At 60.3% G+C, this 21,024-nt stretch overlaps 1 protein-coding gene across 2 annotated transcripts; it reads left to right on the top strand.

Moving 5' to 3' along the window:
* Positions 1–2,708: 2,708 nt before the first annotated feature.
* Positions 2,709–20,714, top strand: TMCC2 (transmembrane and coiled-coil domain family 2; the record flags this gene model as incomplete). 2 transcript variants are annotated; one of them, XM_082494542.1, is made up of 5 exons in its annotated part: positions 2,715–3,194; positions 9,227–9,391; positions 17,352–18,286; positions 18,602–18,737; positions 19,347–20,714. In XM_082494542.1, 5 exons carry the CDS (start codon positions 2,715–2,717, stop codon positions 19,656–19,658), a joined length of 2,028 nt encoding a protein of 675 aa, XP_082350668.1. In that variant the 3' UTR covers positions 19,659–20,714. The 2 variants fall into 2 exon arrangements, with proteins under 2 accessions (XP_082350669.1, XP_082350668.1); XM_082494543.1 differs by lacking the exon at positions 9,227–9,391 and having other exon boundaries at positions 2,709–3,194.
* Positions 20,715–21,024: the final 310 nt, after the last annotated feature.

Consider the following 21,024-nt stretch of genomic DNA (forward strand, 5'->3'; position numbering starts at 1 on the left):
CCCGCAAGAGCTGCGCCACTTACTGGGACGTGATGCAGGAGCCGCTCCTTTGAAGTCCGTGGAAACAAGTCCCCGCCGCCGAGCAGGAGACCCTGGCTGCATTAAGGAAAAAGACAAAGGAAATAAAGATATTTTTGTATTAGTCTTAGTGTTTTACAGCTGTCTACATTGAGAAATTAATCTCCGTATTCATTGCATCAGTTATTAAGCAACGGCTGTTCCAAAATAGCCCGTGCAGATGCTGTCTTCTGAGCCACGAGTAGTTTCGTGCCAGAAAAAATGCCTCTGCTTTGGAAGTGCAGTAATATCCCGGAGTAACATAAAACCCCAGAGTTTTTACAGCAGCAAAGTCTCTGCAATAGCCACGGCAGAACGGCTTGTTCGTGGTGACCACTCCTGACAGCTCTTTAACGTAGAGAAGCCTTCAGCTTGACAGGCCACCGATCCGCTGGGGGTTCAAGCCCAGGAGAGCAGGGCTGGGACTCCTCTTTTTGCTTCCCTCCGCCTTTTTGCCCGTGCAGATCCCTTACCGTCCCGCCGGGAGCTCTACCTGCAGAGCCCAGGAAAAGTTCTTCCAGGAAAACTTGGAAAGGGCCTGAGGAGGGTTTCTCTGAAAAGGTGAATTTCTGTCAGATCGCGCTGTTGGGCCAAGAACCCCCTGAGGGCGACCGGCTCCCACCTCCATGCTGGAGCTGGAAAAACATCCTCCGCTTTATTGCCGGCTTCACTTTTATTTTGTTTTCGTTACCCTTAAGGAAGGGAGTTGGTCGTTCCTTTTCACTTGGACTTTCTAAAGGGCTAACTGTGCATCCGAGGGTGTGCCGTACCCTTGACGGTAGAAATCTGTGGGTTTAGAGTTATTACCTATCTAATGCTGTCTCTGTTTCCATAGAGACTCTATAAATAGAATAAAATTTAAATCACTATTTCCTGAAGTAGCAATTTGGCACCGTAGATTTATTTTATATTTCCTAGGAAAAACTAAACGGATAGAAATTTTCATTATGAATGGATAACAGAAGGATTAAAGGGTTTGCCTGTAGCGTTTAGTGACACAGGATCTATTTGCCGATTCCTTGCCAATATTACAGGTGGGATGAGAATTAGGCCCTTATGGATTTGGACCTTGTGGCTTTAACGTCTGGGATTTTTAGGAGGAGGAGTCCGTCCTGTATGGCCGTGAAGCCTTCCATAGTCTGCAGCTCCCGCAGGTCGTGTCTCAAACGTCACTGCTTTTCCAAAAGCCGGGGCTTTTGCCAAATATCCGCTGGGGCTATAAGTAGCTCCCAGTTCTGTGCCCGCTTCACGCCGGTTTTCAGGCATAAGTTAATGGCAGCGCCGCACTTATGGGAACCAGCATCCCTGGGGAGAGTCCCAGCCACAGTAAATCCGCGCTGAAACGCCCCTGAAGGTCAGCAGGGTCGGGACGGGCGTCCTCAAAGGTAGGGTGCCCGGCTTGACTCCAAAATAGCGACAGAGAGCAAGAGGGCAGAGTCGTGCCTTATGATCTGCTGAGTTCCCGGTAGCTGAGGCTGCCTCAGGAGGGGAGAGGATCTTTCCATGCCCCAAGACCATTTGCTTGCTGCCTGGGAGCCGCGATGGACCAGGGATCTGGGATCCGCTGAGCCCTTTGCAGATGCTGGAAGCCGCTGCCCCCGCCGCTGCCCCTCTGTTCGGTCCCACACAGGGGATTGCGGAGGGCACCCGGCCAAAATCTCCCGTGGATGCAAATCTGGGCGTTCCAGTGACTGCGGGGAAACCGCTCCGGGCTGACCTGGCTGTTATCGAGAGCACAATCTGTTCCACCATCCATATTGCATGACTTCGCCGCGGCTAGCGTCCACCCCGATTCCCAGGAGCCGTCACGAGAAAAGCCATGTGCTCTGTGGGAACATGAGCCTCAGACCCCCGCGAGAGGAGGACCCGGGGGAGCGGCATGCCCCCATCTCTTGCTGGAAACCCGTTGCTGCCCAGCAGGGACTGGATTTGGTGACAGTGGGCCATGAGCTGCGGTTTCACCCCTGTAAGTGAGGCCAGCCTGGTCCCTGCTGCGCTCGGAGACCATGGAAAATCCCCTGGGATAAAAAAAAAAAAAATCCCCTGATCCTTCCTGGAGCAGGTTTTGGAGAGTAGGTGGCTCCTGGCAGCGCGGCGGTGGCCGATGCTCCAAGGCTGGCAGTAACCCTGGCGTCTCTAGCGAGGGACAAGGCTGCTCCGTCCCCGCTGCCCGCAGGGTCGGGGTCTCTGCGCGGCGTGTGGCATTGGCCGCAGCAGGGACCCTCCTCCCTCCTTTGCTCTGAAGGGTCCTTCTGCTCCTCTGGCTACTTTAGGGGCAGCCAGCGCTCACCGGAGACCTCCCTCCGGCGTGGGGAATGCTGTTGGAGCTGCGTACCTGAGCCGTCCCGAGCCACCATGCATCCCGTGTGCCATCAAATGGCCACTAAATGCTTAATCTTTTTCCACGGGTATAAAGCGCGGTGCTGGCAGAAGGGCTTGTTCCCTTTTGCAGATGCCTTTGGGCTGGTGTGGGGTCCCCAGAGCCCTCCAGAAGCTCTTTAAGCCCTCAAGCTTCATGTTTCGGTTCGGTGCTGGTGTGGGCACCGTCCGTCAGAGCTGCGTGTGCTGAAATGGGGCGATGCCGTCTCTTCCTGACAGTAACCAGGGTTGTTTTCTCTCCTCTCCTGCAGAAAATCCAGCAGCTGTCCGAAGGGTCCATGTTTGGCCATGGCCTGAAGCACCTTTTCCACAGCCGCCGGCGGTCGCGGGAGCGGGAGCACCAGAACTCGCAGGACTCGCTGCCGCCGCACTACGGCATGTCCGACCACGACTCCCCCGACGAGAAGGAGCGCTCCCCAGAGATGCACCGCGTCTCCTACGCCATGTCCCTGCACGACCTCCCGGCGCGTCCCACCGCCTTCAACCGGGTGCTGCAGCAGATCCGCTCTCGCCCTTCCATCAAGCGCGGCACCAGCCTGCACAGCGGCAGCCGGCGGGCCAAGAGCGGCTCGCTGGAGCCCCAGAAAGGGAGCCCCCACCTCGTCCGCAAGGCCCCCCAGGACAGCAGCCTCACCGCCATCCTGCATCAGCACCAGGGCCGCCCCAGGTCCTCCTCCACCACCGACACTGCCATCCTCCTGGCCGAGAGCGGGGCCGTCTACCTGCTCACGGAGGACACCGAGTGCCTGGCTGATAAGGTGGGGCTGCGCCGCGGGGACGTCGCCATGTGGCTGGGGGGCACGAGCCCACGCTGGGGGGGCTGGGGCAGGACTGAGCACAGAGCACCCCAAAATGCCGTCGGGAAGAGTCCATCCCTCGGGGCAGCGCTGGTGGCACCGGGTGTGCCGGATGGCAGCCCCTGCCTGGGAGCGAGTCGGCTCCGGGGGCGGCTGGGGTTGATGCTCCCCTTGCGGGGAGGTGGAGGCAGGAACATGCCCCGGTCCGATTCCCAGAGCGCGGTTTGACGGAGAGAGGAAGGGACCTGGCAAGAGCTGTGTGCCCCGGTGGGGTGGGACCCCCGGCGCGGGGTCGGAGGGGACCCCGGGCAGCCCAGCGCGGGGCGTCTACAAGGGCTCAGCCACACGGCTGCAAATCGGTCCCGTCTGAAGCGATTTTTAAACCGCTCTGCACAGAGCTAATAGAGAGGATGGTATTTCCATCTAGCGTTTAGCCCCGTTAATTATGAAACAGCTGAGATTAGCGCAGCGGTGTGGCACGCTGAGGACAAGGTGCAGGCGGTGAGAGGTGCTCCGGGTGCCGGTGGGATTCTCCGTGTCGGCTTCTGTCCTTGGCCTTTGGAGCTGGGCAGGTGTCACATTCCCAAACTGCTCTCTGCAGCCCTGAGGGCTAGAAGCATCCTCCTTTTTTTTTATTTTTTTTAGTTTACCTGAAAATACCAGCAGTGAATTGGCAAAGCAGTAGGGCTTGGGGTGGGGAGATGGCCAGGCAGACTCCGGCACCCCGCGGGGGCTCTTGGGTGGCTTTTACGGGAATAGCTGTGTAATAGGGTGGCAGCGGCTGGGCAGAGCTGCTGGGGTGGGATGGCGGCGGGGGTGTCGGGTCCACACACTCCTCCCAAGCAGCGGGACCCGGCGGGCACTGGGGCTGGGGGCGATGCTTCCCACGCGTCCCCTCCAGCCGCTCCTCTCTGCTTGGCACCAAGTCTCCTAGAGGGAAATCTGACCTGGAGACTTCTGTTGCCCTCTGAGCTAATGGAAAGAGGATCAACCAGATACTTTTTCTTTCTGTTTTCGCTCGGCTGTTTCAGCGCTGAGCTGCAGCTGACGCTCGCAGCGGGTGCCAGCGCTGCTCCTCTGCCACAGCCGTGCAGGGACGGGGCCACCACCGGGATGTGGGAATCTGGTCCCAGAGGATAGACACATCGCTGTATTCGCAAGAAGTGGCTGCCCAGGTCCTCCTCTCCCCCCTTTACAGTGTGCAAACCAGGACACCCCGACCCTTCCCTGGCAGTCCCCGCTCCTCCCGTGCTGCACCCACACCAAGTGCCCGAGCAGGGCCAGGAGCCACTCAGGTTGTTAATCTGAGCATCTGCAGCCAAAATTTCTTCCATCTGACCCGTGGCATGGGCCTTGCAAGGAGCCCGGTCCCGCTGAGCCCTCTGGGGTTGCGGCCAAAGCTTCGAGCCAAAGCGGTTCACAGCGGGACAGGAGCACCCGGAGGGAGGCGAGAGCAGAGCGGGTCCCTGTCCGCTCACGGAGCAGCACAAAGAGCGCAGAGAGGGGATGAATAATTAACTGCATATGACACAAAGAGTAATAAGAAGAGAAGCGATACTGGGGCCTTTGTGAGGCAGTGGAAAAATAACCTATTTAGAGAAACAAGAGTTATGTGATATTCTCATGCCGTATTATTTTTCCGTAGCCTTCAGGAAACCCAGCCTCCAGCCCGCAGCAAAGCGGCTCCTCTTCCGCGGGGACGGTGGCTGCTGCCATGGTCTGGGCTCGAGCGCACCCGGCACGGCTCCGCCAGACCCCGGCAGGAGCGTTGGCACCGGGGCTTTGGGCCAGCAGTCGCTTCACATCGCCTCTGCCTTGTCCTGCTGGGGTCAGACACCTCCTGCCCATTTCACCCTCGGTTTGGAAGCCGCCGCCCCAGGGGTGCACAAGACTCCTCCAAAAGAGCCGTTTTTCCCCAAAAAATTTCATGCTGAATTTTCCGTCTGAGCACACACCGGATTAATCCCTCATGGGATCGCTCAGCCTCAGCAAGCGCTTTTTGAACAGCTATTGATTTCCCCTCCCCCCCCCCTTTTTTTTTCTTAATTATGTTCTTGCAGTTTTCCCTTCCCTGCCTTCACCCGCACCGGTCCCCACACACACGGTTCCTCCCCCCTGCACCCTCTAATTCCCCCCCTAGAAGCAGCTGCCAGGGTGCTGCAGCCGTGGGGAGCAGACGAGAGGGATTACGGCACAGTCCGGGTGTTCGGTTCCGGCTGGGGCTTGTGGTGTAACGCAGAGATGCCGCGCTGCCCGCACGCTGCCCACACCAGCAGCTGCCCCGTGCCCTGGCACGGCCGCCCATCACGGGGAGCATCACCAAGCATAACCCCCCCCGGGGCTGGGGGGCGAGCAAAGGGCTGTCACCTGCGCCACATGCTGGGGACAAGGCTTTGCAGGGTGATGCCCACCTGGAGCGCATGCGTTCGTGCCTCCCCCCCACCCCGACTTCCACCCCGCGCTCTGCCCACCTTGCGCGTGCAAAGAGCAGCTCCCGATGAGGGTGGGATGACTCGGATGTTCCCTGCCTCCCACTGGCAGTCACGCAGCTTGGGACCATGGTTTTGTAGGGTGACTCTGCTCCAAGAACCGCAGCCGGTCGGTGTGTGCCCATGGGGCGCGTACCCTCTGGTTTGCGGCAACACGGATCTCCGCTCGCTGGCGAGCTGGGGGAGCCGCTTCTCCGGGGTTGTGGGTACCAACGGCTGGGAGCACCGAGGGGCTTCAAGCAGCCACTCTCCCATGCGTCCCGTCGCGCATGGCTCGCTCGCTTAGCCACAGCGAGGTGGCATATTTGGGGTGTACGTTGATGTTGGTGTGTCCGAGGGAGCATGAGGCCAGTGCCGGTGTTTCACATGAGGACATGCCGGCCTGCAGACAGGGTGACACGTGTGACAGTGGTGGTGGCAGCAGCATGGTCGGGGCAGGGGGAGGCTGCGGGCAGGGACCACGCGTGGTGATGGGAGCGTGCTGGAGAGCCTTCTCCTTATCTCACTAATCTCCTCCTGGTGACCCGCCAGCGCCTTGTGGGAGAGGCGGGCAGACGGGCATTACCGGCTGGGACGGCCGCCGAGGCCCCAGCAGCGGCTGTGGGGTCTCCCCACAGACCCCGGTCCCCCGTGGCCGTGGGGTCAGCCGAGCGGCGGTGCTGGCGGGGCAGAGCATCCCGGGGGGACCCTCGTCCCCGTCCCCTTTGGGGCGGCTGGAGCTGGACCGGGGCGGCCGTGGGGTTTTGTGCCTGGTGCTGCCGGGGAGCTGCGCGGACGCCTGCGGGGACTGCGGGATGGTCCACGTCCAGGTGAGCCCCCGCCCGGGGCCCCTCCGACCACCGCAACCCACAGCGGGCAGCGGCGGGGGAGGGGGGGGGGGGCGAGCGGGAGGGAACCGGGGCCGGTGGCCGTTAGAGGGCAGCGTTACCGCATCGGCGTGCACGGGCGTCTGTCCGTCTGTCTGTCTGTGCTCGCTCCCCGCCGGCGGCTCCCCGGCAGCCCAGAGGGATCCGCTCACAAGTGTCACGAGTGGCAGTGCTCAGCCCCGGCCCGCAGCGCGGCTCGGACCCGCGGAGCATCCCCCGAGGGGGGCGAGGGGCCGGACCCCGGCCGGGCTCGCTGCCCGCCTGCCCTTGGCATCCCTCGGCAAGTGACAGCACCAGCTGCCACCGCTGCCCGCGGCCCCCCGTGCCTGTCCCGCAGCCGCCTTGGCCCCCCGGCACGGATGCTTCTCCTGTGAGACATAGGGGAGGGACGAGGGGGATCAGGGGGGCTTTGTGCCACGTCTCGGCTTTAGGCTTGCAGGCCAGGCCAGCCGCCGAGCGGCTACGAGCCATGCTTATTTCCCTGCTCCCGTCTCCTCTCCCCGCTCCGCTGCTGCCTGCCCAGTCTCTGCGGGAGGTGGTCTGCGGTCCTGGGGCTCTGCCTTGCCCGGGGGGACCTGTCCTTACAGTCCCATCCCCACCGTCCTGCTGCCCTCAAGGGCACCAGCGCTCCCAACACAGGGCAGGATTCATCCCGCTAAATTTAGATGCCTGCCGGGTCAGTGGCTATATCGGGGTGAGAGGGATTAGAGCCAGCAGAGACAAACCCGCGGTTTCTGAGCATCCACCCCGGGGGCAGCTGTGGCCCACGGGCACGGAGGGGTCTGTGCGAGCGGTGGCCGGGTGGCTGCGCGATGGCTCAGCCCTCGCTCCAGTGGCTCAGGACCATCAGGCAAAGTTCATCTCCCCTGTCCAGGCATCTACTTTCTGCCTTCAGTGTGTCCAGCTCAGCCTCGACCCTGCCGGCATCCAACCGCCTTCGGTTTCAGGGTGGGGACGTGGTTTCTCGCCTCCTACGGCTCCAGTTACCCAGAACTGGTCTCAGTTGACAACTGGGATAGGGACAGGGGACGGGGACCCGGCGCAGCCCAGCCAGGACCCCCCAGGGTTGGCACAGCCCAGCCACGGCTGGGCATCCCCCCGGCACCTGACCCCTGGGTCCCGAGGGGGTGAGCGGGGAGCGCCAATGTATGGAGACCCTACAAGTGCCAAGGGTTTTGGGGGGGGGGGGGGGAACTGCTGACCTCCGCTGCAAACTGGGCATCATGAAACTGGAGGTGCGTGAGTACTCACGTCCAGGTTGGCTTCCACCTCTGTTTCCGTGTGTGTCACAGGGGAATGAGAGTCTGTGAGCGAAGGATGGTGGTGGGAACTCATTCCCTCACTCCCATCGGGATGGTACGTCGAGGAGCACTTTGGGAAAAGCTGATAATAGCTGTGAAGACAAAGATACCCGAGATTGCTGCTTAATTAATTCAGGAGAAGAAGAATATCAGACTCGGGTACTGATTCACCCCCTAGCAGAAGACATCATGTTCCTCAGCCTTCGTTGACATATGGCTGTTGTTTCCAGCCCACCAGCAGCTCCCGCTCCCCGACAGGCAGGCGCTGGGAACGCTGCCGTGCCGCCTGCCCCGGGGGGGATTTGGGTCGAGCGGGCGGCGGGTGTGCGGGGTGGATGCCCAGGGCGGACAGGGCAGGATCGGGGGAGCAAGGGTGTCTGTCCATCCCGTCCCCTGCGGCTGCGGGCGGGTGGCGGGGTTGTAGCTGTGAGCAGGATTTGGCTCCTGAGTCAGGATGAGCAGAGCAGGGTCCTGCCTTGTGACTCTGACAGCGCCGGGCTCCTCTCCCTGCCTTCCCCCTCAAACCCTTCCCACTGAAGCTGCCAAAAATCCCCCCCCGTGCCCCGGCTGCCCAAGCACCCCGTTAGAGGTGTCGAAGCCCAGCTGCAGCATGGGCTGGGGGTGCTGCTGGGGGGTTTAATGCTGTGTCACCCAGCAAGCGAAATAGCAGCACCATCGCTGGAGCTCCCGAGGTTACCCCCTCCCGTAAAAACAACGACCAGAATTTTTCCAAAGATTCTCCAAGCGTAGGAAGGGCCCTGAATAGCCTCACCTGTGAGGGGTGGTCATTGAATCCTCTCCTCAGAGGTGTTCCTCCCAGTGACCTGCAAGCCCAGGGCACAAGGGACGGTCCCCGACCTGCAGGATGCGGTGTGGAATTAAGAAAGGCTGTGGTATGGGTGGGCACGGGGTCACAGGGACTTCCCAAGCCCGGGGTGGGCAGCGGGGACGGATCCCCGCCACCCCCGGGATCTGCCGGTCTGTACCCACGCAGCCGCCTTCCACGCGGGGCTCTTGGCCGGGTGCGCTGCAGGAGCACGCTCCCCGCCTGCTGCCACTGGGAGCCCCGTGGGATGGTGGCACGGTCCCAGCTCACACTGGGGATGGGGGAACCGCGGCAGCTCGTTTGTTTGTTCTCTGCATCGCTCGGAAGGCGCTTGGCGGTGCTGTTTGTTCTCCCAGCACAGTTGGAGGAGCGGGACCGGCCCCTGCGGCACCCAGCCTGTTCCCGCTCCCCCGGGCTCCCTCCCCGCCCGCGCCGCTCGTTCTTGGCTGCCTCAGAGCCTCGTAGTGCCTCCTCTGCAAACGCACGTCCTACGATCCTCTGCCCCTTCGACTCCTTACCCGCAGCCATGACGGAGGGAGAGGATCCGGCCGCCTCGCGGAGCACCGGGCTGGCGCTTTGCAGGAGCGACCAGGGCATCCTCATGCCGGAACCACATCCTCCCGACTCCTGTCCCGGGAAAAGGATATTGCTCTTAAATTCTCTGCTGGGTGTCTTTGTAAGTACCCCCCCTCCGCTCTCCTTCCCGCTCCTAGGCACCGGCAAGGCCAGGGCTCGGGGTGTCCAGGAATAAGGGGTGAGGAGCAAGGTGGTACCTGCAGGCGAAGGTCCGGCTGCTGCTGGGCTCTGCGCGGCCGCTGCTTGAAGGGTTGAGGTCTGAGCCAAGAAGCCACTCGCTTTAGACACCAAAAGCACTCGGGAACGTGAGGTTAAGGAGCGGTGGACTGTGCAGATCTTCACCTGTATCAGCATCCCGGCTCCCGATAATCTGTGCGCAGCTTTCCCAGCCTGGTCGAGGACTCTAGTGCAGCTGGGCTGGTCTTCCTCCTTTTTTTTAGTACCTGCTTCTCTATGCGAAGCTCAGGCCCTGTGCGTTCCCGCTAAGCCCGGCCGCAGCTGCTGCCCGTGCCGGCCAGCCCAGGCGGAGCCCCACTTCAGCATCTGCCCAGTGTTTGTGCTGCAGCGCGAGGTGACCCCTCTCTTGGTTGAGATGCTCAGACCGGGACTGTGTACGCATTGGGGGCCAGATCCTGCAGCACTCAGCGCCGGCACGCCCTGAGTGGGCTGCGATTTTGTGTCTGTCCGGGGATTTCCTTTGCACGGGAGCTGGGGTTTATTTATTTTTAAATTTGCCTCTTACAGGCAGGCCTGAAAAACATAGCTGCCGCTTTCTAAGCGGCGGACTAAATCTCTTAAAGCAGAGTTGGTGCTAAGGATGAAGGGCAGTCCGCCACCAGCCCCTCGGGTAATTTCCTTGCAAAATCCCCACTTTTCGCAAAAACCGGTGGGGTTTTTGCATCGCGTGGAAGGCAGGCTGCGCCCTCGGAGCGGAGATGCTGCACCACTGCTCCACCTCCCTTTGCTGGGGCATTAATAGGCGACGTTCTTGCTTCCGCGGCTATTTGCTAACCCCGACCTTCCCCTTGTGCTGGGGAGCTGAGAGCAGGTGGTTTCCTATGAATCAAACTGCCTGAAGTCCCCAGTAAATAAATAAAAAAAAACGCTCCCCAGGTCTCGTGGCGGCAGGCTGCCTGCAAAGTCTCATCCTGAGCATCCTGGCGTTTATCCAGTCCTCACTTCTTCAGCCTCCCCTGGGGAAATCCGTGCTCCGGCATCCTTCCCCAAGGCCAGGCACAGCCCGGCAGGTCAGGCAGGAGGCGTGGGGGGCTCGGGGAGTGGGAGGGGGCATTGCAGTTAACTGCAGGCTGGGGGGACCGAGTCGCAGCGCAGAAGCGGGGCTGTGCCTGGCAGCCCCCAAAACCACTTCCCTCCGCTGCCGGCAGCTGGGCTGCGAGCGGACAGAGGGGAGCAGATGGGTTTTGGGGTCGGCCCCAGCGCTTTGAACGAGGGAAATGGAAAGCAGAGCTCGGAGCAGGGACGGTGTTTTCCAGAGCATCTGGTGCAGCTGGGGATTTTTCCTGCCCTGCTGAGGCTGCAGAAGAGCGATGGGAAGTGACCTCTGGCTCCTGTGCTAAAACGAGAAGTGATGTTATGAGAGATGTTAAACCAAAGATGAAGGTCCCTCGGTAATCTGCCCCGTGTCATGCCCGGAGGTGTCCGTGGCCCAAGGCATGGCCAGGCTGCAAAATCCACCCTCGCTGGGGCAGCTCGGTGGGACCGGAGTCCCTTCCCCAGCGCGGCTGAGCGCCGTCCAGTAGGCACAGCCGGTTTCTGCTCCTGCTGGGTTTAACTTACCGGGGAATCTGCTCTTCTCTGTGCCTTTCGGCTCGGATGGTACCGCAGACTGCAACCAATGCCTGCAAACGGCGGGTGAGTGTGCGGGAAAGGGGCTCAGCGCTGGCACAAAGGTTGCTCACACGGACTCGCAGCCAGATGGGGAAGGGAGGCTTTGTCCTGCAAGACCCTGTGGTCCTGAGAGGACAGACCGAGAAACACGGGAGCTGCTGACAGCCCCGTGTCTGGAAGCAGCTCCCATAGGGGTTAGGTGGCCTGCGGGGATGCTCAGGTCAGCACGGGGCTGGGGTGCGGGGACCAGCCGGGTCCCTCCTGCGCTGCTTCCCCGCCGCGGGGCCAGCAGCCAAGACTGGTTTGGGATGACAGCACCAGCGAGCTGAGCTGTCGCATGGTTGATTCAGCCTGTCCCCGCTCCCAAGCACCGTCTCACCCGCCAGGCGCGGCGGCACGGCTGGCGATGCCCTGGGGAGGGTTCTGTGGATGGTGTCGGTGCCGCGGCGGCGGGAGCTTGGGCTAGAAGGGGCAAAGGATTTTAGTTATTGGTGGCAAACTGTGCTTTGGCAGCTTCACATCACGCATCGGTCCGTGATGGGCTGCTCCAGCTCTGCCTCCTCCCCGCTCCCGGTACCCAGTGGTGCACGGAGCGCTGCCAGCATGGGCACCGGTGCTGGAATTGGTCAAGGAGGGTCCAGCAGCGCCGGGCTAAAGGATGGGGTGGTTTAAGGAAACACGTTCCCGGCTCAGAGCAGCCCAAGCGGAGGCTGTTGCTTCTGTGCCCTTTTCCTCCTGTCACACTGGTCAGCTTATCTGCAGCCACATGTGCTCCCGCAGCCCGGCAGCGCAGGCAGCCCGCGGCAGCCCCTGCCCCAGACCTGTCAGAGCCGATGTCTCCTGGAAGGGGAGGGTTCCCGCAGGGAGGCTTCGCCGCCGTTGCGAGGGCAGTGTCCGTGGCGAGGTTTAGGGGAGCTCACGTTTGCAGGATGCAGAGGGACCGAGACCTGGGGATGCTGCTTTCATGGAGCCGTCGAACCAAACCTTTCAAATCCATCCGTGCCAAGTCAGGTTGATTTTTGTGCTACCTGCCCCAGCTGCTAAACCCAGGCAGGACGGGCTCCGTCGCGGGCAGTGCTGTGCTCGCTGCGCACCGCAGGGTAGCTCAGAGGTGCAGCGTTGCACCCAGAGCCTCCCCGGCACAGCAGGTTACACTTCCAGAGCACGGACAGACGTAGGGACAGCCCGAGAGATGATGAGATGAGCGGTGCTCAGCTTGTCTCAGCTGTGGGAGCAGCCCAGTCTTCCCCATTAAACATGCATCTAGGTCACGATCAGCTCATCGGTCCGGTCTGTACAATTCAATGTGTGGCTGAAAAGACTTCCCAAGCTGTTGTTGCCTTTTTTTTTTTTTTTTTTTTTTTTTTTTTGAGAAATAACTAAACCAGAGAGCTGCAAATGGAGCTTTCTCATTTCGCCCATTGTCTGCGGCTGCACAGATGCTCTGGTCTGTGGCCACAGTCGGTTTGAGGTTTCGGCACCAGTGGGGCACGCTGAGGGCTTTGGTCTGGCACAGCGTGAGGCTGTGGGCTTCCATTCTGCTTCCCTCAACCGCTCTTATCCCAGCTTGCTCCCGCAGCGCTGGCCGCCCTGCTCTCTGCAGCCCCGTGGGTTTGGGCTGAGTCAAAGGCACAGGCTCCGGGTCTCCTTTCTCGCCCGGGACTTTTGCTTTGGTCCCTCACCAGCTCCGCTGGCCCCGGCATAAACGCAGCGCCTGGGGGGGACTTCGGACTGCCACCGGCTTCTGCAGAACCACAGCCTCCTGTTGTCCCTGCTGGCTTTTCATCCATCCCGTTTAGTATCTTTTTAATTGCACGTGAAGTATGAAACGCTTGTTTCTGGTCAGTGGGCTGGATGTGTTTTCTGTGCATTGCGTGTTCCCACGTGGCAGAATTGGGTCCGTGCATCCTTCTCCATCGCTCTCCACGCTGTGAGCAATTCTGCAGCACTCCACCGGCCGGACCCGGCTCCATCCCAGTTCACGGCCAAGACACTACCTGGTCTGGACACCAGTGGCAGGTTCCCGGCTTTTATCTCCCTCGGGCGGTCCCCTTCCTTCCTTGGCGGCTGTATTTCTCCCGCGCGTCGGTCCCACCCGGGGTTTAGCTTTGCGCGTGCCTCTCCCGGGCTCTATGTCCCGGTGTGTGACACAGCAGATGACAACGGCCCGTCCCGACCCCCTGCGTCAGGGCACAGGCGGCGTACGGAGCTGGAGGCGTGTGAATATCCCGCCACAGGGATGAAAGGGGGGGGGTTTGCATTACAGCCCTGAAAGCTCCAGTCGCTGAGAGCTGTAAACAGCTCCGGCAGATTTCCTGAGTCGGCAATCCCGCTGCACCCACCGGCTCAGCCCCAACGCTGCGCTCAGTCCCTGTGCGCTCCGGAGGTTCCCGGGGACGCGGGGCCGACCCTGACGGGGGGTTTGCGGGAGGGATCTCCTCCTCCCTCCCTCCCTCCCTCCCTCCCTCCCTGCTGCTCCCCTGAAACTTTTGCTGCCGTCAGCTGCCGCTTTCCCCGGGTCAGGCACCCTGCCATGGCAGCCAGCGCATCGCTGCCGGGCTCCGTGCCGCGGCGGGGACGCGGCCGAGCAGCCCACGCCGACTAGCCCGGGGGGACCCGAGCCCTGCCCGCCATGGAGGTAGGTCCCGGCAGCCGTTGGGGTTAGAATAAGCCGGCGGAGAGGATGGCGGTGGGGAGAGACACCCGTAGGGGCTTTCGGTACCTCTGTTTCTGGCGCTCGGTGAATGAAACCCACTGGCATGATCCGTGCCGGCGCAGCAAAGACGGGGTGGGAAGCTCCGCTGCGAGCTGAAGCCCTTAACGTGCCTCCCTACATTATGTAAGAAAAATTGTTCCCAGGCTGGTAAATTAGCGGAGGCAGCTGCTGCCGGCCCCTTGTGCCCATCCAGGGGTGGCACGGGAGCAGGCAGGGCACAGAGGGGGGCACAGGGCTGCCTGCTTCGGTCTCTGCTGCAGGCTTGGAAGGAGGGTGGGAAGCGTGAGTCAGGGCTCCTGCTTCTATTTTCATTGCCTGGGGCGGGTAACGCGGTCTGGTGGGAATAGCGGCTCCGCTCCGGGAGGTCCGGGGCTGCAAACACGTGTGGGGATGGGGACACCCAGAGCATCCCCTGTAACGCCGGGCTAATTGCAATCACCGACTCACACGGCAGATGCTGTCCCGAATTACGCTGATCGAGTGCGCTGGGGAAGAAGGGCCATGGGAGCAGCCACATTTAATGCCTGCCCCAAAATCAACCTCCCCACGTCCACTGCTCACCTGCATTTCTCTGCTGGCCGGGGCCTCTCCCCTGTGGCTTTCTGTGGCCACCAAGGGCCCGGGGCACGGTGACACCCGTGCTGTGGAGCTGCCGGATCGGTGCAGCAGCTCCTTGGGTCCGCCCTGCCTGCCAGCGTCCCTCCACAGCTCGGTGGTACTTATTTTTTCCGCGCTTGAAGGTGCATATGGTCCTTCCCACGGCCGTTTCATCCCCGTGGTGTATTTCAGCTGGGAACCACGGTCACACTTCGCAGTGAAAGTCCTCTCTCAGGGTCGACGCAGCAGAAGCCACGGGATGAGCTCATCCGCTGCGCTTCCCAGTGGGCTATAGGGTATGGAAAACAGAATAGTTCAGGGCGTGAGTACGTGTCTTGAGAGTTTTGTTCTGAACTTTGCAATAATTGTGCAATCTCTTAAGAATGGCTTTAAATCCCTTCCAGTCGTGGGTGTGCTGGGCGACCCGCAGCCCCGCGCGAACTGCCGGGCCCCGAGCTCCTCACCTGCCACCCACCCGGGCTTCCGTCCGCCAAACCTGCAGCAGCAAACAAACCAGCATTGCATAATTGCGCCCGGCCGTGGCCCTCTAAGTGCTGTTTGCTCAGCTTATTAGCTTGAGCCTTTTGCATATCTCAGCTCTCCTGGGTTGAACTCCGGTGATAAGAATAATTTTTCTTCCTGCGTCCTGCATTCCTCCTGCATCCCGCATCAGCCCCTGCTCTCCCCTCCGAGCCGGCCTGGAAAACAAGAGCTGGAAAACAGCGTTTTCATTTCGCTGAGCCTACCAGAAGGTTTTCTGCATGTAGGGAAAGTGTGGCTTTTACTAATCCCCCGGTTAAATCCACTGCACAGTCATTTAGGCTTGCTGGGATTTAGTAGGCACTGTCTGTTAATACTGCAGAGATCGGTATTGTCTTTTTTTAGTTGTTGTTTTCAAAGCAATAACCTGATGTGGCTTTCCTGTGATGTGCCCTGTGCCTGAGAGAGCAGAGCTTTCAGCGGTGTTTGGGGAAAGGATTTCACCCCAGCCAGGTCAGCATGGATGGGCAGCATCAGGACCATGCTGTTTACCACCCATCCTGCCCTCCCTTCCCCCCGCGCTCCCAAATATACTCCCACGAAGAAATCTGGAAGACTGGCTTCACAGGAGCAAAGGTTTGGGTGATTCCCAAACCTTTCCCTGTTTGGAAACAAAGTTTGAGCGACTTCTCCCCTTCACCGGCCCAGTTGGGGTTTCCTGTTTCAGCATCTCCGGCGCTGCCTTTTCCTTCGCCACAGCCGATTTGTCCCTTACTGGGCAGAGAATTGCACATCTGGGCAAAAAGTCTGTTTCCTGCTGCTTCTAATTTCTGCCCCTTGATAAGAAACCGAAGTGAAACCCTTCGCAGGGCGTCTGGAGGGCCCAGCCTGGGTGAGCGGCTAAGAATAGCCCGGCAGCGGGGTCTGAAAACTCCGCACATTTGTTGGGATTTTTTTTTTTTTTTTTTTTCTTTTTAAGAAACGTGCTGATCCAGCTCCAGTTTCCCTTCTGCTCTCATCCTCCAGCCCCTGCCCCATATTACAGCAGCGCTGCTGCAATGGGGAGAGAAGAGGAGCCCTGGGGGGGAGCTGGGGGATGCTCCCACCGAGCTTGTGGTTGTCTGCTTTTGCCTCCCAGGGAGGCTGAGACCCCTGCGAGGACCTCCCGACATGAAGCACCAACACCCCCGGGCTCTCGGAAGGACAGCAGCGCTGGGGGAAAAGGAGATGGAAGTAAATAACAGGAGGGCAGCGTTTGCCCCGGCTTTTCCGAGCCCCGCGTGGGACCCGCTACAGACGGGAGGGTTTATAAGCAGCATCTTGAGAACATTCCTCCCTCCCGCGCAAGGCATTTCCTGGTGATAACACACTCCTAAGTAATGATCTCGCAGCATTATCCCTATTAAAGGGTCATTCGGGGAAAGTGTGATGGAAATTAGAAATTATTCAGGTCTGCCAACAGTATTTAACTTTCAAGCAGCTCTTAATTAGAAGCCAGGAGCCATTTATACAACCACTGAGATTTGCATAAGAATCTGCATGTAAAACCCAGCAACTGGAAAGATTTAGTGATTATTTTTTTTTCAAGTGGGAGGGTGGGAGAGCACGGCAGGACCCCGCGCTGCAGTCCAGGCTCCGCCGATGATTTGAAGTGTGGCCTCAGGCAAGCGATTTCCTCTCCCGAAGCTCTGATTTTTCCATCTGTAAAAGGAAAATCAGCCCGTGTCCGAACTTTCTCGGTGGCAGCTTGTGCATTGCCAGGTGAGAAACCTCGGAAAAGAAAGCAGAGGAGTCCCTGTGCCTGCGGCCTCCGGGGATCAGGAGCTGCTCCTGAGTCACCCGCAAATTGGGGTTATGGCAGAGGTTCTTTTCAGCTGAAAAACCGCTGTGTGCATCTAGGATAAAAGCCAAAGGCTCAAAATGAGACCAAAATACCTCCGGGTTGCTCAGTCTCTGCTCTCGCCGCTGGTTTGGTGGGAGATCTGATGATGGGTTCCAGTTTTAGCTCCTCTCTCCTTTTTCCCTGCCTGGCGCTGGGTGTCCAGCAGCCCAGAAACGTGGGTGCCCCTCTCCGCACAGAGCGAGGATGGAAAGTCAGAGTCGAGCTCCTGGCGGCGGATGCTCCTTGCTGAAAGCAATTGGCCAAAACCAGCCCCGAAACTGTAATTATTTTGTTGCTGCGCCTCTAACTGGCTTATTCCTGCGATGCCAGTGGTACGGCTGGGAAACGCTTAACCAGCCTGAAAAAAGACCAACAACTTCTCGCTCTTGCTCTGGTTAACTATTCTCCTGCCCAGCTCTCGCCTCCCTCTCCCTCCTCTGCCCCCCCAAGCCCATTTCTCTCCTGCCCCCTCCCCGGGGGCTGCCGGCGCGTTCGCTCCCTCCGTTGAGCATCGCCCTCCTCTCTCTTTGCTTGCAGCTGGACAAGGGGGACGTGACCGCGCTCAGCCTGCCCTCCACCGCCGGGCACGGCGACACCGACGGCACCGTCTGCCTGGACGTCCCCGATGGCACCCCTGACCCTCACAGGACAAAAGCCGCCATTGAGCACCTGCACCAGAAGATCCTCAAGATCACCGAGCAGATCAAGATCGAGCAGGAGGCTCGGGATGACAACGTGGCCGAGTACCTGAAGCTGGCCAACAACGCGGACAAGCAGCAAGCCTCCCGCATCAAGCAGGTTTTTGAGAAGAAGAACCAGAAGTCGGCACAGACCATCGCGCAGCTGCACAAGAAGCTGGAGCACTACCACAAGAAGCTGAAGGAGATCGAGCAGAACGGCCCTTCCCGGCAGCCCAAGGATGTCTTCCGGGACATGCACCAGGGTCTTAAGGACGTGGGTGCCAACGTTCGCTCCAGCATCAGCGGCTTCGGCGGTGGCGTGGTGGAGGGTGTCAAGGGAGGGCTCTCAGGTCTGTCCCAGGCCACCCACACCGCCGTGGTCTCCAAGCCCCGGGAATTCGCCAGCCTCATCCGGAACAAGTTCGGCAGCGCGGACAACATTGCCCACCTGAAGGACACATTGGACGACGGGCACCCGGAGGAGGCTTCGCGGGCTCTCAGCGGCAGTGCCACCCTGGTCTCCAGCCCCAAGTATGGCAGCGATGACGAGTGCTCCAGTGCCACCTCCGGCTCGGCTGGTGGCAGCAACTCAGGGGCAGGACCCGGTGGCTTGGGGAGCCCCAAGTCCAACACGCTGGACAGCCACCACAATAACTTCGACACCATCCTGGAGGAGCTCCGGGAGATCAAGGACAGTCAGTCACACCTGGAGGACTCCATGGAGGACCTCAAGGCCCAGCTGCAGCGGGATTACACCTACATGACGCAGTGCTTGCAAGAGGAGCGGTACAGGTAGGGTGGGTGGCAGCACGTGTCAACCCAGGGTGGCTTTTTGGGGACCAGGAGGTCAACATCCCGGGCTTGTCCAGCTAAGCCCTGCACGCCAGGGACACGGGGAGTTGCAGTCCCCACTGCCAGACCTCCCTGGGCAGCACTGCTCCTGGGGAGGGTCATGCAGTGCTTTCCCTTCGTCGGCCATAACCAGCTACAGCAGGAGCGGGGTGGGTTGGAGGGGCCGGGTGGTTTCCCCAGTGTCAGGGGCAGGAGGACAGCGGGGTGGCTGTGGGGACCTGCTCACCCCAGTGCCCCTCCGCCCCCCGTGCGCAGGTACGAGCGCCTGGAGGAGCAGCTGAACGACCTCACCGAACTGCACCAGAACGAAATGACCAACCTGAAGCAGGAGCTGGCCAGCATGGAGGAGAAGGTGGCCTACCAGTCCTACGAGAGGGCACGGGACATCCAGGTAGAGCAGCACGAGGGCTCAGCCCCCCGCTGCACCCTCCATCCATGGGGCAAGGGGGGGACCCTGGGCTGGGAGGGAGGGTGGGCAAGGGCGATCCCTCCCTCCAGCACCCTGCAGATGGAGTCCTTGCTGCAATGCTGTCACAGCAAGAAGCGGGTAACTAAGCCATGTCCGCAAAACCCCTGTCTGTGCCCCAGCGAGTCCCCGCTGTGCTGAAGTCCCCAGGTGCTCAAGGCAGGACCGGTCTCTGGGGGGATGGCTGCAGCGCTGGGCTGTTACGAGCCACGTGTGGGCAAACAAAGCCCCCGCTGTCCCAGTTTGGGTCATCTGCCCCGCTGCAGTAGGCGGTCCCGGCACCGAGACCTTCCCCAGCACAGGGGGCAGGGTGGGACGGGGCATGTCCTGCACATCGCGCAGGCCAAGGGTCTGTGGAGGGAATCCCCTTCCCAGCCGGGGCGGTCACCGCCCCAAGGTTGGCATGCACCAGAGCAATTTTGCTGCAAGCCACACGTTGCAGCAGCGAGGTCTCAGAGCATGAGGCGAGTACCAAAAGCTCCTGTGGGGCATCCTCGGAGCCACCGGCCAGTGCTGACCTGCTGTCCCCTGCAGGAGGCGGTGGAGTCCTGCCTGACGCGGGTGACCAAGCTGGAGCTGCAGCAGCAGCAGCAGCAGGTGGTGCAGCTGGAAGGGGTGGAGAACGCCAACGCCCGGGCGCTGCTGGGCAAGTTCATCAACGTCATCCTGGCCCTGATGGCCGTGCTGCTCGTCTTCGTCTCCACCATCGCCAACTTCATCACCCCGCTCATGAAGACCCGCATGCGCATCCTCAGCACCGCCCTGCTCGTCCTCTTCCTCTTCTTCCTCTGGAAGCACTGGGACTCCATCACCTACTTTCTGGAGCACGTCCTGCTCCCCAGCTGATCCGCAGCCCAGCCACTGTGGCCCCAGGGGCTTTCCATTTCCCGCAGAGGAGAGGGCGGGGGGACAGTGGTCCGGAGCTTTTGGGTTGTTTCTTCACGTGCTCGGTTCGGTTGCTTTCCCGGCCCTCCATCCTCGCTGCAGCCAGTGGAGATATTGCTTGGAGCGTGGCATGTCAGAGCCGGGATCCCTCAGTCCTCTGGGATGTTTGGGGAGGGCGGGATGAGGAACAAGGAAGAGTTTTGGAACAAAGTGGTAATTTATGGGACGATGGGTTTTTCTAGGATTTTTGGGTTGTTTTTTAAACGTCATTCTGTTCTGAAAGTCCATGGGAAGGAGGTCTTCTTGCAGAGCTCTTCTGTCAGTGGGAAGGATTGAGCTGGAGCAAACGCAGCTCTGGGAGAACTTCCTGCAGAGAGAGCAGAGGCATTAGTTGGGGCTGGGTTTTCCCTCTCGTCCTTGAAGACCAAGGTGGCCAAAAGCTCAGTATCAGAATGGAGCAAAAGCAAAGTACGTGGCGAAGGAGAAAGGGGGTCCGAGGCAAACGCAGCAGGACGTGCACATCCCACCAGCCTCTCCCAACCCCACCACAGCCCGGCCAGGACAAAGCGGGGCTGTGACATTGTCGCCGTGTCCCCATGGGGGCCTGGGCAGGCACAGGGGACCCGATGCTGGACACAGCAGCGGCACAAGTGAGATGATCCCCTCTGCTGGTTTCCCTTCATTTATTTATTTCCCCCTCCTTCAGCTTTAGTTGATCCGATCTCTTCAGGGACACCTGGACTTGCCAGCATCACGCCTCTGAGTTTTACAGCCTCTGCACCGTGTTGTGTGTGTGCGTGTGTGTGTGCGCGTGCGGTTTTTAATTTAATTCAAGACTCTGTTTCCATTTGTGAATCAAAGCTGGTAGAGCCGGGGGGGAGGCGAGCGGCTGCCTCCCCGGCCCTACACAAGCACAGCATGCTGTCTCGGATGTTTCTTAAATTATTTCATACATATATATTTATGTAATATATCTATACACACACACATATATATAAATATATATATAAAAGTATATGCACAGTCAGATCCTCCTCTGGTGCAAATGGGTGCCGCTCCACCGACTTGGGAGGCCCTGAACCAGTTTGCCTCAGCTGAGAATTTGGCGTTTAACATTTCCATGGCACATCCCAGCCCCACGCGCGGGGCTGGTGCGGGGCACGGGGTGCTCGGGAGGGTTGGGGGTGTCCCGCAGAAGGGGCAGAGGGAGTTCCAGCATGTGGAAGGGGAGGTGCGTGTCCTCTCCCACCTCCTGTGTGCTCCCAGGGCCAAACCCAGCCCAGCTCCCTGTGTCCCCTCGGCACTTGAGCATCACCCTCACGCTGGC

Source organism: Vanellus vanellus (genome assembly GCF_965231255.1).
Source record: "Vanellus vanellus genome assembly, chromosome: 23".
NCBI lineage: Eukaryota > Metazoa > Chordata > Aves > Charadriiformes > Charadriidae > Vanellus > Vanellus vanellus.